The sequence below is a fragment of the Dermochelys coriacea genome, chromosome 10, assembly GCF_009764565.3.
Source record: "Dermochelys coriacea isolate rDerCor1 chromosome 10, rDerCor1.pri.v4, whole genome shotgun sequence".
NCBI lineage: Eukaryota > Metazoa > Chordata > Testudines > Dermochelyidae > Dermochelys > Dermochelys coriacea.
The window spans coordinates 65,457,012-65,470,682 of NC_050077.1; the positions used below are offsets into that span (position 1 = coordinate 65,457,012).

Below are 13,671 nucleotides of genomic sequence, written 5' to 3' on the forward strand. Positions count from 1 at the left end.
ATTTCTTATATAACAAGAGAATGACTGAAATCTAAAGCTATACATTATTAAAAAAAGAGAAATAAATTATTTAAATTTGATTTTAAATCCCTTTTTACAGTTCTATTTTATTTTAATATACTTATGGAATGTTTTAATGACAAAATACTATTATATCATAATGCTACACTTCTGTAATTGTTATTACGGACACAGGATGCATTTTATTTTGATCCAGTATTTTACTCCCCAATCAATAACAATATTAGAAAAGACAGAACGCCTCTCCAAAGACCACTTCAGTTTGTATTTGCAAAGATGTGCATTCTGAGTGAGTAGCATCAGTCTATATCGTCATATATCACACAGTGAGACCATATTAACCCTGGGTGTAAATCTAATGAGGACAATAGAATAACATCAGGGATGAATTTAGCTCTGTTCTTCCATGGCAAATATCATTAAACCTGAACGCCAGCATTTCATCATTCAAAACATGATTTGTTTGAAAGTAACGGTAAATACCTTCACATAATGTTCCCCTTATTCTTGAATATCCTTTTGAACAGATTGGGTCTGTAAATAAAGAAACAGACATGAACTTTCAGAGTCCAGAACTTGCTGCTATGATTTACTTTATTAACAAAAAAGAAGACCCGAAACAGTAACATTTCTTCCTATGAAAAATAAGGGAGTATGGAGTGTAATTTCTGAGATAATAAAGACACAGAATAGGATAACTACATTAAGAATGGAATGGACCCTTTCCTTACTAACCAAACTAAACTAAAGGTGGAGTTAAATGACTCCAGCTTCATTCACAGCAATTAAATACATTAAAATGTTACCCTGCAGAAGTCACAATACATTATAGTCATTGAGCTCCTAGGGCCACATTTACCACTGGGATAAGAGTTTCCAGTGAAGTTTGATAGATGAATTTAGTGCAGAGACTTAAACAATAGGCAAGTTTCAGCCTCAGGGAGCAGGATCCTCTTTAAATGTCTGTGTTTTCCACTTTTCCCTGCATCAGAGTATTTCCACTGAACACTTAGATCTAACTATCAAGCAAACAGACAAGGATCTCAACCCATTCTTTCCTCAGATGTAGGATTCACTGTGTTATTAAGTAATCCAGGGTTTGTTACAACAGGAGCTAAAACCTCCATTACTAGAGCAAGGTCCATATGTCTTTTAACCGTTTAGTGGGAGCTCTGGAGCCATTCATCTAATGCTGCCTTGGCAGGATCCCTATATCACTAATTAAGACAAACTATAGTACAGCAATATGAAGTATCACAGAATGTAGGTGTGGTCCAGTCCTTCAAATCTAATTGCACAATATATTAACCTAAAGCTCCACGTTCAGGACAATATATGACCAACCGCTGACTCTCCAGCATTACACTGGCTCTTTTCCATGCTAGGTGGGAAAAGGGTGAGCAACATTATTTTGGAATGCAAATTTTATCAACCTATGCCTGTCTGCTATGGCAGTGTTGTTGGCCTGACTCTAAATAGAGCTGGCTGAAATTTTCAGAAATACTGAGCATTGGTGTCCCTAATTGCTATACGTGCCTGTCATTGTACACCTACATCTTTATACCATCTCTTAATAGGGCAAGCAAGGCACAGAAGTAGCTTTGTAGGTCCCAGCCAATGCCAGCTGACCTCCTTGCCCTATTGGCCAAACCCACAACATGTAACATTTGTGCAGAGCTAGCCCTACGTATCTAGAGATTAAGACCATGTCTGCTATCCCTTTTTAATGTGCCATGGGTACATAAATGGTCACTGGCCTCTGTTTTAGTTATTAAAAGTGTAAATTAGGTGCCAAATAGTTTTGGGAATCCCAACCACTTGTCTTTTTTGTAGGCTTAGACCTGCTATACCAAGCCCATCTGAATGAAATACTAGGGTATTCATGCATTTTTATAAATTAAAATGTAAAGGGAAAGGAGGAAGCAGACCCATTAATATGATTCTTATCACAGTTGTTAAATAGGAATATAGAGGAACTGTCAGAGTAAACCAGAGGTTTGCAAACTACAGCCCAGGGGCCGCATCCAGCCCTTCAGATGTTTTTATCCGGCACTCAAGCTCCCGCTGGGGAGCAGGGTCCGGGGCTTGCCCCCTTTGATGCTCCAGCTGGGAAACAGGTTCAGGGGCTTGACCCGCTTCGCATGGCTCTTGGAAGCAGCAGCATGTCCCCCCTCTGGCTCCTATGGGTAGGGGCTACCAAGGAGCTCCGCATGCTGACCCTGCCCCAAGTGCCGCCTCCCTGTGGCTGGGAACCACAGCCAATGGTAGCTGCAGGGACGGCGCTGCAGACGGGGCAGTATGCAGAGCTGCCTGGCCATGCCTCCACATAGGAGCCAGAGGTGGGGACATGCTGATGCTTCTGGGAGCTGCTTGAGGTAAGCGCTGCCCAGAGCCTGCACCCCTGCTCCCCTCCCGTGTCCCAACCCCCTACCCCAGCCCTGATCCCCCTCCTGCTCTCTGAACGCCTTGGTCCCAGCCTGGAGCACCCTCCTGTACCCCCAACCCCTCATCCTCACCCCAGAGCCCACACCCCCAGCCGGAGCCCTCACCCCCTCCCACACTCCAACCCCCAATTTTGTGAGCATTCATGGCTTGCATTTCCATACCCAGATGTGGCCCTCAGGCCAAAAAGTTTGCCCACCTCTGGAACAAACCAATGATCTTACCTCGTTCACAGGGTGTACATGGGCTACCCCACGCAGCACCTAGTGAGGAACAGCACTGGGACTTTAGAGTTGCCCCATTAATATTTATTTCACATCTTCCATTCACAATAGTCTGCCAACAAGTGCCTTTAATAGTTTCTATTGGAAAAAAACACAAGACGCTGCCATACAGAGTACTTAGCATTACATATATTCACATAAATACACAACACACACACACATACACACACATATATAATGGTTAATATATTTGCCAATATACTTGAATTTCAGCATGCAAAACATATAACTGACAATATTAGAACGGAATATATTTTAAAGGTTCTTATTGTACACTTCCCTCTACTGAGCCACATCCTGAAACCTGGCTCAGTACAGAACACCTACAGCTCCCACTGACTTTATGTCTATTGATCCCAGTGGCACCATGGCAAAGAATAAGCGAGGACTTAATGGAGGGTGGGTCTCCACCACACTGCTTACTGGCCAGAGAAGATGAGCCAGCACAGGAGTTGGGTTTAGGAATTTACTGCTGGTATATGTCAACAGTAAATTACTGACTCCCAGGAGCAAGCAGTGGAGGAAATGTGACTCAGGGGAGTATCTCCAAGTCCCAATGTCTTCCAGAGTTATTTCTGGGGTGGGACAGCCTGCACAGCATCTCTTGCTCAGGCTCCACCTCAAGTCACAAACTAACCCTTCCTCAAATTCTAATCTGTGCCCATTTGGTAGCCTCCCTTGTAGAAGCACTCAAATGGGCATGTATAGTTTTGAGGAGCTGGCCCTGTGCATCTGTATACTATGCACAAAATCTATCACCTCTCTCTCAAATCTGATATAAAAACACATTGTGTTCCCAATAGCTAGAGTCATGTACCCAAGGTAATGGTGAAAACAAATACTTTCTTAACATTTTTTCTGTAACATTTCCCCCTAAACTTATCTATCCAAGTTATTTTTAAATGCTTTCTGGACTTGGTGTAGAATATTTGTATGTCACTGGACATTTTCAACTAATGAACATATAATCTTTGATGAATAAATACCTATGCAGATGGTTCTTGTTGTATCCAAAGTACTTTCAGGGCTACATTCACAAGCAAAAGAGCCAAGTGTATTTTTGCATATTCCATTAACACAGGGGTTAGACTCACACTCATTAATATCTAGAAGAGAAACACACTCACATTAGTGCCTATTGCTGCCAGTAAGACTTCAGAAGGCCTCCTTCAATCTAGCTAAAACAGAAAGAATCTTCCTACTTGATAGGAAAGTCTCTTGATATTTTGGTTTCCAGCTATGGTGCTCTTCCTAGAAGAGTGATCAGATACATGGCCAAAAATGTGCTAACTCGTTACGTTGACAGGAAAGCTCTACTCAGCGGCAGCATCTGTTTTTTTCAGTGAGGTCCAACTGCCTGGTTTTGCAGCTGGACTGACTGAGCTGGTCAAGTGATTTGGCCACACGTTAAGTCTGTGGCTCAAATTGGATTTGAAACTCGGACTCACCTGGCTCAGTTGGACTTTTACAGCCTATTCTAAAACACTTGGGCCTCATCAACATTAGCACTTTCCACACTATTGTCACAAGCATTTGTGCCATTCCACTGGTGATAGTGATGAGGGCAGCGCTGACTTAGACCAGACCCAGGTGTTTTTACCATCATGTTGTCTAACCCTCATATGTTGTATTCTTGTCCCCCACCCATTATTTCCCTTGGTCTTTCTAGACTGCACACTCTTCAGGCCAGACACTGTCTCCTTCTTGGTGTTTCAAATACACCCGGCACATTTTCAGCATTACCACATGGTAAATAATAAAAACCTTAACTGTCAGCATCATTACCTGCATTGAGTATACTAAATAAATAAATAGGGCAAGAAGCTTTGTTATGTAAATCTGACATGTGTCTGTACAGCAGAAGTTAAAACCTTACCCCTGAAACTCTCTCAGGAATACAACTAGCTTATTTTTTTCTTTTTTAATATTCAGAGTCAAAGGTAGAATATTAATAATCTCCATGCTGTTCTTAGTAGGCTATTAATACATCTCGAGTTTGCACTGGAGATTTTATTAGATTTTAAGCTTTCATGGATTGAATTTACACTGACTAGTTCCTATGCATTAGTAGAATATATAACAATTCTATTCTGCCTTAAATGGAAATCATATCAACTGCTGGCAAAGAACTCCAGTAATATGGTAAAATGTTTTAAACTGTAATTAATATAGCTAGAATGTAATGGGCTGTTATCAATTACCTTCACATGTTTTTAGATCAGGCTTGTATATAAATCCTTTGGGACAGGTGCAGGTGAAGCTTCCAGGGGTATTTCTGCATTGTCCATTGTCACACAGCAGCGTGTTCAATGCACATTCATCAATGTCTGCAATGAAAATTAGAAACATTATGAGAAAAAAACATGCCTTGACAAGAGGCCATGAAATAATTCCATTTCCAAACAGCCACATTTCATTAGGACTGATATTTTGGGGGGGGGGGGGGAGAGAAGAGAAGGGAAAGGGAGATGCCTTGCATTGTTTTGCAAAGCCACTGAAAGAGCAGCTCTTTGGAGATGTTTAAGAGTTTACAGGAATGGCCCTTGAAATTATTTAAAATAAAAAATGCCCTGTACAAATGTAACTACAGTCATACCAGAAAGTAAAAAATTAAGATATATCCTTTTATTTTACAATTACTGTACTTTATTTCTTATCTGCTGATGATCTACCATGAAAGTAAGAGTAACAAAAACAGATGCATTAATTTAAACTACCTGCGTATCATTTAGAGAAAATTTCGTTCTTTCCGATTTACTTTATTTTATTCTTTTTAAAATTGGGGAAATTTGAAAAACTTATTTATATTTTTCTGGATCCCTTTCCTTCCTTCCTCCCCTTCCCAGTGCTCTATTATTTTAATGCATATTCAACCTAGAAAGTTTTGCCATTTCATCTTTTTATAAAAGATTTATCTATTTGGCACAGTCATAATGCTGAAAATCACCCTTTAGTCTTGTCTGCATTAGAAATTATCTTCAAAAATTCTCACCCTTCATACTACTGCTGGAGTTGCTCCACTGATTGTAGAAATGGTGAGAACACTAGTTTAGATTGGCTGCTGGTAGCCGCTGGCATTTAAACCCTCATGTTTTCTAGACCTGTTCTGGGCTGGGTTAGATGCTCTGGTGAAAGAGACTAGTCTACACTAGCTGCAGGGGTGGGAAATTTGAATAAAAATGCTAGTGCAGACATGATCTTTGGGAAGCCAAAGCTCAAGACTCCTTAGGGGATCTTTGCATGAGTTTGATCATTTGAGAGAAGCTGCAAGAAGGTGGCATGGGGCCATAAAGGATATGTGAACATCAATAAGGCCAAGAGACAGAGGTGAAAGTAAGCCGGTCTGGTCCGGTCTGGTGTACTGGCAAGAACCGGTAAGCCGTACCAGACTGGCTTCCCCAGGCAGGCAATTTAAAGGGCCCGGGGCTCCTGGTAGCAGCCAGAGCCCTGGGCCCTTTAAATTGCCGCCAGAGCCCTGCTGCCAGAGCCCCCAGGTAGTGGAGGCGGCCGGGAGCCCCAGGGCTCGGGCAGCAATTTAAAGGGCCTGGGGCTCCGCTACAGTAGCAGCAGCCAGGAGCCCTGGCTGCCACTGCTACCCCGAGGGCTCTGGCAGTGGGGCTCGGGCGGTGATTTAAAGGGCCCGGGGCTCCGGCCGCTGAGGGGAGCCCCGGGCCCTTTAAATTGCCACTGGAGCCCTGCTGCTGGAGCCCTGTGGTAGTGGCGGTGGCCGGGGGCTCCAGGCAATTTAAAGGGCGAGCTCTGCTGCGGTAGCAGCGGCCAGAGCCCCAGGCCCTTTAAATTGCCCCTGAGCCTCCAGCCGCCTCTGCAGATGGTAGTTCCAGCTGTGATTTAAAGGGCCCGGGGCTCCCAGCTGCTGCTACTGCACCTGGAGCCCTGGGCCCTTTAAATCTTAATTTAAAAGGGCTGGGGGATGTAAAGGCCCTGCCTCTTCCAGTTGAGGCCCTGCCCCCTGCTCAGGGCTCCGGCGTACCAGTAAGTCCTTTCAGTTATTTGCACCCCTGCTCAGAGAGCAGTTAGGCAGAACTGGATGTGTCAGAGAGACTTCAAAAAGTGTTGAGAGAAGCTGGGAAGGCAACAGCTGAGAACAGCAGAATGTTACAAGGGGCAGGAAGATTTGGGAAGTAAAGCAGAAAGTCTCAGAAGCTTCAGAGTAGGCCAGGAAAGTAGATGGAGAGGGCCAGGAGAAAGACTACAGAGAAATGGGAAAAGATTTGTGATGAAGCATTGAAATATACTGGTGCAGTAACTGGGTGGGCTTGGAAGAGTGGCTGGGAAGGTCACAGAGTTGGGTAGGACAGAAGAGATGCAATAAGTAGGGGTGGACACTGAAGTTGGACACAGTGTGCCGGAGGACAGGAAGAGCATTGAGGAGCACGGAAAGGAAGGTAGACAGATCAGGTGAAACCTCAGAGACTATCAGTGGAGCGGATGGGAAGGATCAATGGAACACTTGGGCAGAGGGAGTCAAACATCAAGTTTGATAGGGAAAAAGGGAAATTTCATACCAATGCAGTTTTTCCCACTTGCATCCACTTCATACCCAGAATTACATATGCATTTATATGTTCCACGCAGATTCTCACAGATTCCATTTGGGCAGATATCAGGATTCAGTGCACATTCGTTAATATCTGCACAAACACAATAAAGTTCATGATTTCCTTTGGACGATCAAATTCACTAAACTAGAAAAAGTCACCTTTTTCAATATCAAGAACATTGGGTTTCCATGATTTCACGAGGACGCCTTTCTTATTAAGAACTCCCATATAAAAAGTCACCCTCTCAAGAATGAAGACCCCCCCGCACCTTCATGGTGATTAACCTCCACCGCTAACCCACAGGTGTTTGAAGTCCTGCAGAGGTAAACAGGAGCTGGAGATCACGTGAAATCACTTAAGCTAGTGTTGAAAACACAGAGTGCTAAGGAATCACTGCATAGCCCACTTCATTACACTTGCAGGGTAGTGCTCTGTGGCCCTTACTCCTGAACACTGCCTGCTTTCTATGCAGCACAGTCCCACTGATTTCAGTCATGAGCACTGTTTGCAGGAGTAAGGCTTTGCAGGAACTGGCTCTAAGATTACAAGGCTTTAAAGGGAACCACAAGAACCTGCTAATCTCTGATCAATCCTGCAGGACCATAATACTGTTAAAATGAAGTCACTGCATTCTGCACAGCTGAGCACACATTGCTCCTGATCCCACTGCAGAATGTGCCATGTGCCAGTTGCTCACTAGAGAGTAAGTTGGGAGGATGAGGGATCATTGGATAAAGAGAGAATCAACTGCATAGAGTATTTTCCTCTTTGATGGTTCCCTTTTTTCCTTTCTTCACAGCTGGTCTTCCCTGCTACAGCTATGGTGCTGACAATGACGAGCAATCCATCACAACACAGTTATTTGTGAGGCAATTTACAAACATCTGCCCTGCATTTAAAGGTCAAATGGGTTATTTATCAGGCCTTCCAGCACCATCCCAGGGGATGGGCTATGTTAGTTAAAGTATCCAGTAAGCTAAATGCACACTGTGTTTTGTTGTTGTGTGGCTGCAGGCAGGAGTTCTCTAGATAATGAAATGTATAATGCTGTAGTAAAAATACATGGCTTACAAATCTGCTGCTCCCAAAGAGCATTCCTACGTAAGCCTGATGAGCATATGTGCTTGAGCAGCCATTAGAGTGAAATGATGCGTTCCATGAGTTTAAACCTAGGCTTATTTCTTTGAACATGCTGCAAACCATTCACAGACCCTCCCTCTCACTACTTCCCTACAGCAATCCCTTTTACAGTAACTCATCACACTGACTCTTTTACGCTGGTCTAAATTTCAAGTGATACTGTTCTGTGCTCTTACCTCTTCCTTCTAAATCCAGGCCTGGTCCACTGCTGCACAGAGCCTGGTACTCAGCTGAAAAATATTAGAAATAGATATTTATTTGGTTTCTTTTTAGCTAATTGTTTGCAAGGTCGCCTACAAGCAGATTTATTATCCCATTGCAACAAAGCACCTTGCCATCACTCTAAAAATGTCATCATCACCACTTGGCTCTAAAGCTCATCAACTTTAGGATATTTTAGCAAAAATACACAAAGGGCACACGCAAATTAGCCACATGTGTGTATTTTGTGACAAATCCAGGCCACAATGATATGTGCTTATCTGTAAGGTGGAGAAGCAGGAAAGTTTTCAGGCACTCACAGGAACTCATTTTTACAAGGAGTCTCACAAGTTCCTGGGCATGCCTAAATTCTTCTGATGCACTCACAATGCTCAGACAGCACTGCACAGCCATAACCAGACTAAATACCATCACAAGATACAGGTCATCACCTTCCACCGCATATGTATTTTGCTAACTGCCCAGATATTTACACTGCTGTTAATTTAGGTAACAGCCATCCCTATATACCTAGCGGTCTCTCTCTCTTTTTTCAGTACTGCCACATGCAAAATGTGTTCCACTGTCATCATAACAAGCAATTTAATTTGTGTACCAAAGACCCTATGTTTAACAGATGCTCTAACTCATTCAAATTGCCAATAACTTGGATCAAGTGTTTGCTCCCTGGTCCCAAAGAAATTGGAACAAAGATATCCTGGGTTAAACATCTTGTAAACGGACTCTGATGAACTCCTTGTTCTGGCAAAACTCCCGTGTCAAGATTGGGCCTGAAGTAATCTTACACAAATACATTTAAAATAGATTGCTTTCACTGCCTTGAGTCACATATCCACTTTCACATAAAATGAAAATAATCTAATACACATTGGAGTCAGCACATAGCTACCTTTAGAACAGGGACAGGATACATTTTGAATGGGGCTCTGGGTTAGCATGGGAGGAGTTTCTGAGCAGCAAGAGATAAACTCCTTCCTTTGAGGAAGTTCTTCGGCTCCTGAAAAAATAACTTATTTCTCTCCTCCCTCCTGCCTTGAAAGCTGAAGATATCCTATATTTTACCCTTCACAAGTTGGCATCTTTAACAATAGAAGAGGAGGGCAAAAAATCCCAGAAGAAACAACTTCCACATGTGTAAATGTTCTGTTAAATTTATTCAAATATAAAACAGAAGTCAATGGCATTGGGCCTTACATTTTCTAAACATTTTAACTGTACTGTGCAGTAAAAAGGAAGCCCTGGTATCAACAGAAACTGATGGAAAGGCCCTTTCCTACTCTGATAACATTTTGGTGTTTTGTTGCTATTCTAACTAATGTGGCTTATTGTCAACTAGTGAACAGCAAGGTTTCTTTGAAGATCACATGTCAACTAAACTAGGCTAATTTGTTCCAACTGGTTACATCTCCCTGTCCCTTTTTGTAAGGTTGCCAATTAAAACTAAGATCAAAAAAATCCTGGTATTTACTTTGTAGGCAAAGATAGTTCAGATTATCTCGAGATCCTTCTGTGCTATGCATTTTACGGCACATTTCGCTCGAATACAATAACTATCTTCTATCTGCTACCCAAGAGCCATAAACCTGGAAATCCTGGACGCCCCATCATCCCAGGCATTGGCACCCTGACAGCAGAATTGTCTGGCTATGTAGACTCCCTCCTCAGGCCCTACACTACCAGCACTCCCAGCTATCTTCGTGACACCACTGACTTCCTGAGGAAACTACAATCCATCGGTGATCTTCCTGAAAACACCATCCTAGCCACTATGGATGTAGTAAGAAAAGGAGTACTTGTGGCACCTTAGAGACTAACAAATTTATTTGAGCATAAGCTTTCGTGAGCTACAGCTCACTTCATCGCATGCATCTGATGAAGTGAGCTGTAGCTCACGAAAGCTTACGCTCAAATAAGTTTGTTAGTCTCTAAGGTGCCACAAGTACTCCTTTTCTTTTTGCGAATACAGACTAACATGGCTGCTACTCTGAAACCTATGGATGTAGAAGCCCTCTACACCAACATTCCACACAAAGATGGACTACAAGCCGTCAGGAACAGTATCCCTGATAATATTATGGCAAACCTGGTGGCTGAACTTTGTGACTTTGTCCTCACCCATAACTATTTCACATTTGGGGACAATGTATACCTTCAAATCAGCGGCACTGCGATGGATACCCACATGGCCCCACAGTATGCCAACATTTTTATGGCTGACTTAGAACAACGCTTCCTCAGCTCTCGTCCCCTAATGCCCCTACTCTACTTGCGCTACATTGATGACATCTTCATCATCTGGACCCATGGAAAAGAAGCCCTTGAGGAATTCCACCAGGATTTCAACAATTTCCATCCCATTATCAACCTCAGTCCACACAAGAGATCCACTTCCTGAACACTATAGTGCTAATAAGCGATGGTCACATAAACATTACACTATACCAGAAACCTACTGACCGCTATGCCTACCTACATGCCTCCAGCTTTCATCCAGACCTCACCACATAATCCATTGTCTACAGCCAAGCTCTACAATACAACCGCATTTGCTCCAAACACTCAGACAAAGACAAACACCTACAAGATCTCTATCAAGCATTCTTACAACTACAATACCCACCTACGGAAGTGAAGAAACAGATTGACAGAGCCAGAAGAGTACCCAGAAGTTACCTATTACAGGACAGGCACAACAAAGAAAATAACAGAACATCACTAGCCATCACCTTCAGCCCCCAACTAAAATCTCTCCAACGCATCATCAAGGATCTACAACCTATCCTGAAGGACGACCCATCACTCTCACAGATCTTGGGAGACAGACCAGTCCTTGCTTACAGACAGCCCCCCAACCTGAAGCAAATACTCACCAGCAACCACACACCACACAACAGAACCACTAACCCAGGAACCTATCCTTGCAACAAAGCCCATTGCCAACTGTGTCCACATATCTATTCAGGGGACATCAGGGCCTAATCACATCAGCCATACAATCAGAGGTTCGTTCACCTGCACATCTACCAATGTGATATATGCCATCATGTGCCAGCAATGCCACTCTGCCATGTACATTGGCCAAACTGGACAGTCTCCACGTAAAAGAATAAATGGACACAAATCAGACGTCAAGAAATAGAACATTCAAAAACCAGTTGGAGAACACTTCAATCTCTTTGGTCACTCGATTACAGACCTAAAAGTGGCAATTCTTCAACAAAAAAGCTTCAAAAACAGACTCCAACGAGAGACTGCTGAATTGGAATTAATTTGCAAACTGGATACAATTAACTTAGCCTTGAATAAGGGGGTCATTACACAAAGTAAAACTATTTCCCCATGTTTATTCTCCCCCTCTCCCCCGCTGTTCCTCAGACATTCTTGTCAACTGCTGGAAATGGCTCACCTTGATTATCACTACAAAAGGTTTTCTTCCCCTTCCCCCTCCCCCACCCCCTGCTCCCGTGCTGGTAATAGCTCACCGTAAGTGATCACTCTCGTTACAGTGTGTATGCTAACACCCATTGTTTCATGTTCTCTGTGTATATAAATCTCCCCACTGTATTTTCCACTGAATGCATCCGACGAAGTGAGCTGTAGCTCACGAAAGCTTATGCTCAAATAAATTTGTTAGTCTCTAAGGTGCCACAAGTCCTCCTTTTCTTTTTGCGGATACAGACTAACATGGCTGCTACTCTGAAACCATTTGTAGACAGTGAAGAGAACCAATAGATTAATTATGGCCCTGATTCTGCAACTGGCTCAGCACAGGGACCCCCGCGGAGCCCTGTTGTCTTATTTACTGGCTTCTATCCCGGGACTGTGTCAGCACACTGTTCCTGTAAAAAGTGCTTTTCTAGCAGCAGCACCTTCACAGCGAAAATGACTAGGATTGCAAGCTTGCCAGAGTGTAGTTATGGTCCAAAGTGAACGGTATTGTTTTGTGGAGTTTTGGGTTAGAGGCTCAAGTATCCTTCATTGGGCTCCCCTTTTTGCATCCACAATTGGAAGACATGATTTTGACTGATCCCAGTTATTTGTGGACACAATTTAGGTCATTTAGTTATCCAGACACCTGAACAGAAGGTACAATTAACTATTCAGACACCCTCAGTTACCTAAAATGTGCCCACAAATAATTTTGAGGTCAAAACAGTGTCCACAGTTATTCATGTTGACAACAATGGAGGCCATTGCTTGAAAATCTGGCATAATGCTTGCAGTGATCATGGGCCAGATTCTTGGTGTTCATTTATGCCTCTTAAAAAAATATTCACCCCTGTACTCTTCATACATGCACAGTAGCAGATGTTCCAAGACACAGTGATGTGTGTGTCATGTACCTGAGGTTACACTTCTCCAGATTTAGGATTTATGAATGACAGGATCAATGCATGTGACTTTCTATTTTAATACTGTCAGAACTGAGACCTTTGTAAAAACTAATTATCAATGAAAAGTTTAGGTCAAATTTCGTACTTCTTAAACATACAGTACCTGAATTTTGAGCAGGACATGGCTGACAAGGTTCTCCAAAGGCATAGTCAGTGCTGGCACAACAACATTCCGATTTAGTAACAGCGCCAAATAATGGTTTAACACATTGACCTCTCTTGTATCCACCATAGCATGTGCTTCGCATATGTGTATCTAAATGAGAAACATAATCCATCAGGGATCTAGCAGAGTCACAAGAATAATGCCATAAATCAAAATACATTCAGTCACACCTTTAGAACCAGATTTTAAACACTGTGAAATAGCTGTCAAATATAATTTTTGCTCCTCATTTTCTCAGTAGATCTCACTCCGATATAACCTCTCCCATCACTTAGTGCTCAACTCAATGCAAAGAATTCTGCTTCCTTGCACTGTAAACCTGACAGGGGCTGAAAATGCTGAGGAAAATCAATTCTCCATAGCTACTGCATGCTAAAGTAAGCTTACTGAGTTGAGCCCTTATAGAGATAGCCTGTCAAAAAATCAGCTTTTGAAAACTA

The 13,671-nt window shown here is 42.7% G+C and overlaps 1 protein-coding gene across 6 annotated transcripts in view; it reads right to left on the reverse strand.

Moving 5' to 3' along the window:
* Positions 1–13,671, reverse strand: part of FBN1 (fibrillin 1) — a 217,149-nt gene that overhangs the window by 85,089 nt on the left and 118,389 nt on the right. For all 6 annotated transcript variants that reach the window (XM_038418952.2, XM_043494228.1, XM_038418951.2 and 3 more), the window contains 7 exons: positions 13,169–13,321; positions 8,626–8,679; positions 7,274–7,399; positions 4,949–5,074; positions 3,734–3,853; positions 2,688–2,825; positions 505–555 (listed from right to left, as the gene is read on the reverse strand). In XM_038418952.2, the coding sequence (XP_038274880.1) occupies positions 505–555; positions 2,688–2,825; positions 3,734–3,853; positions 4,949–5,074; positions 7,274–7,399; positions 8,626–8,679; positions 13,169–13,321 (768 nt within the window). The remainder of the gene's footprint in view (positions 1–504; positions 556–2,687; positions 2,826–3,733; positions 3,854–4,948; positions 5,075–7,273; positions 7,400–8,625; positions 8,680–13,168; positions 13,322–13,671) is intronic.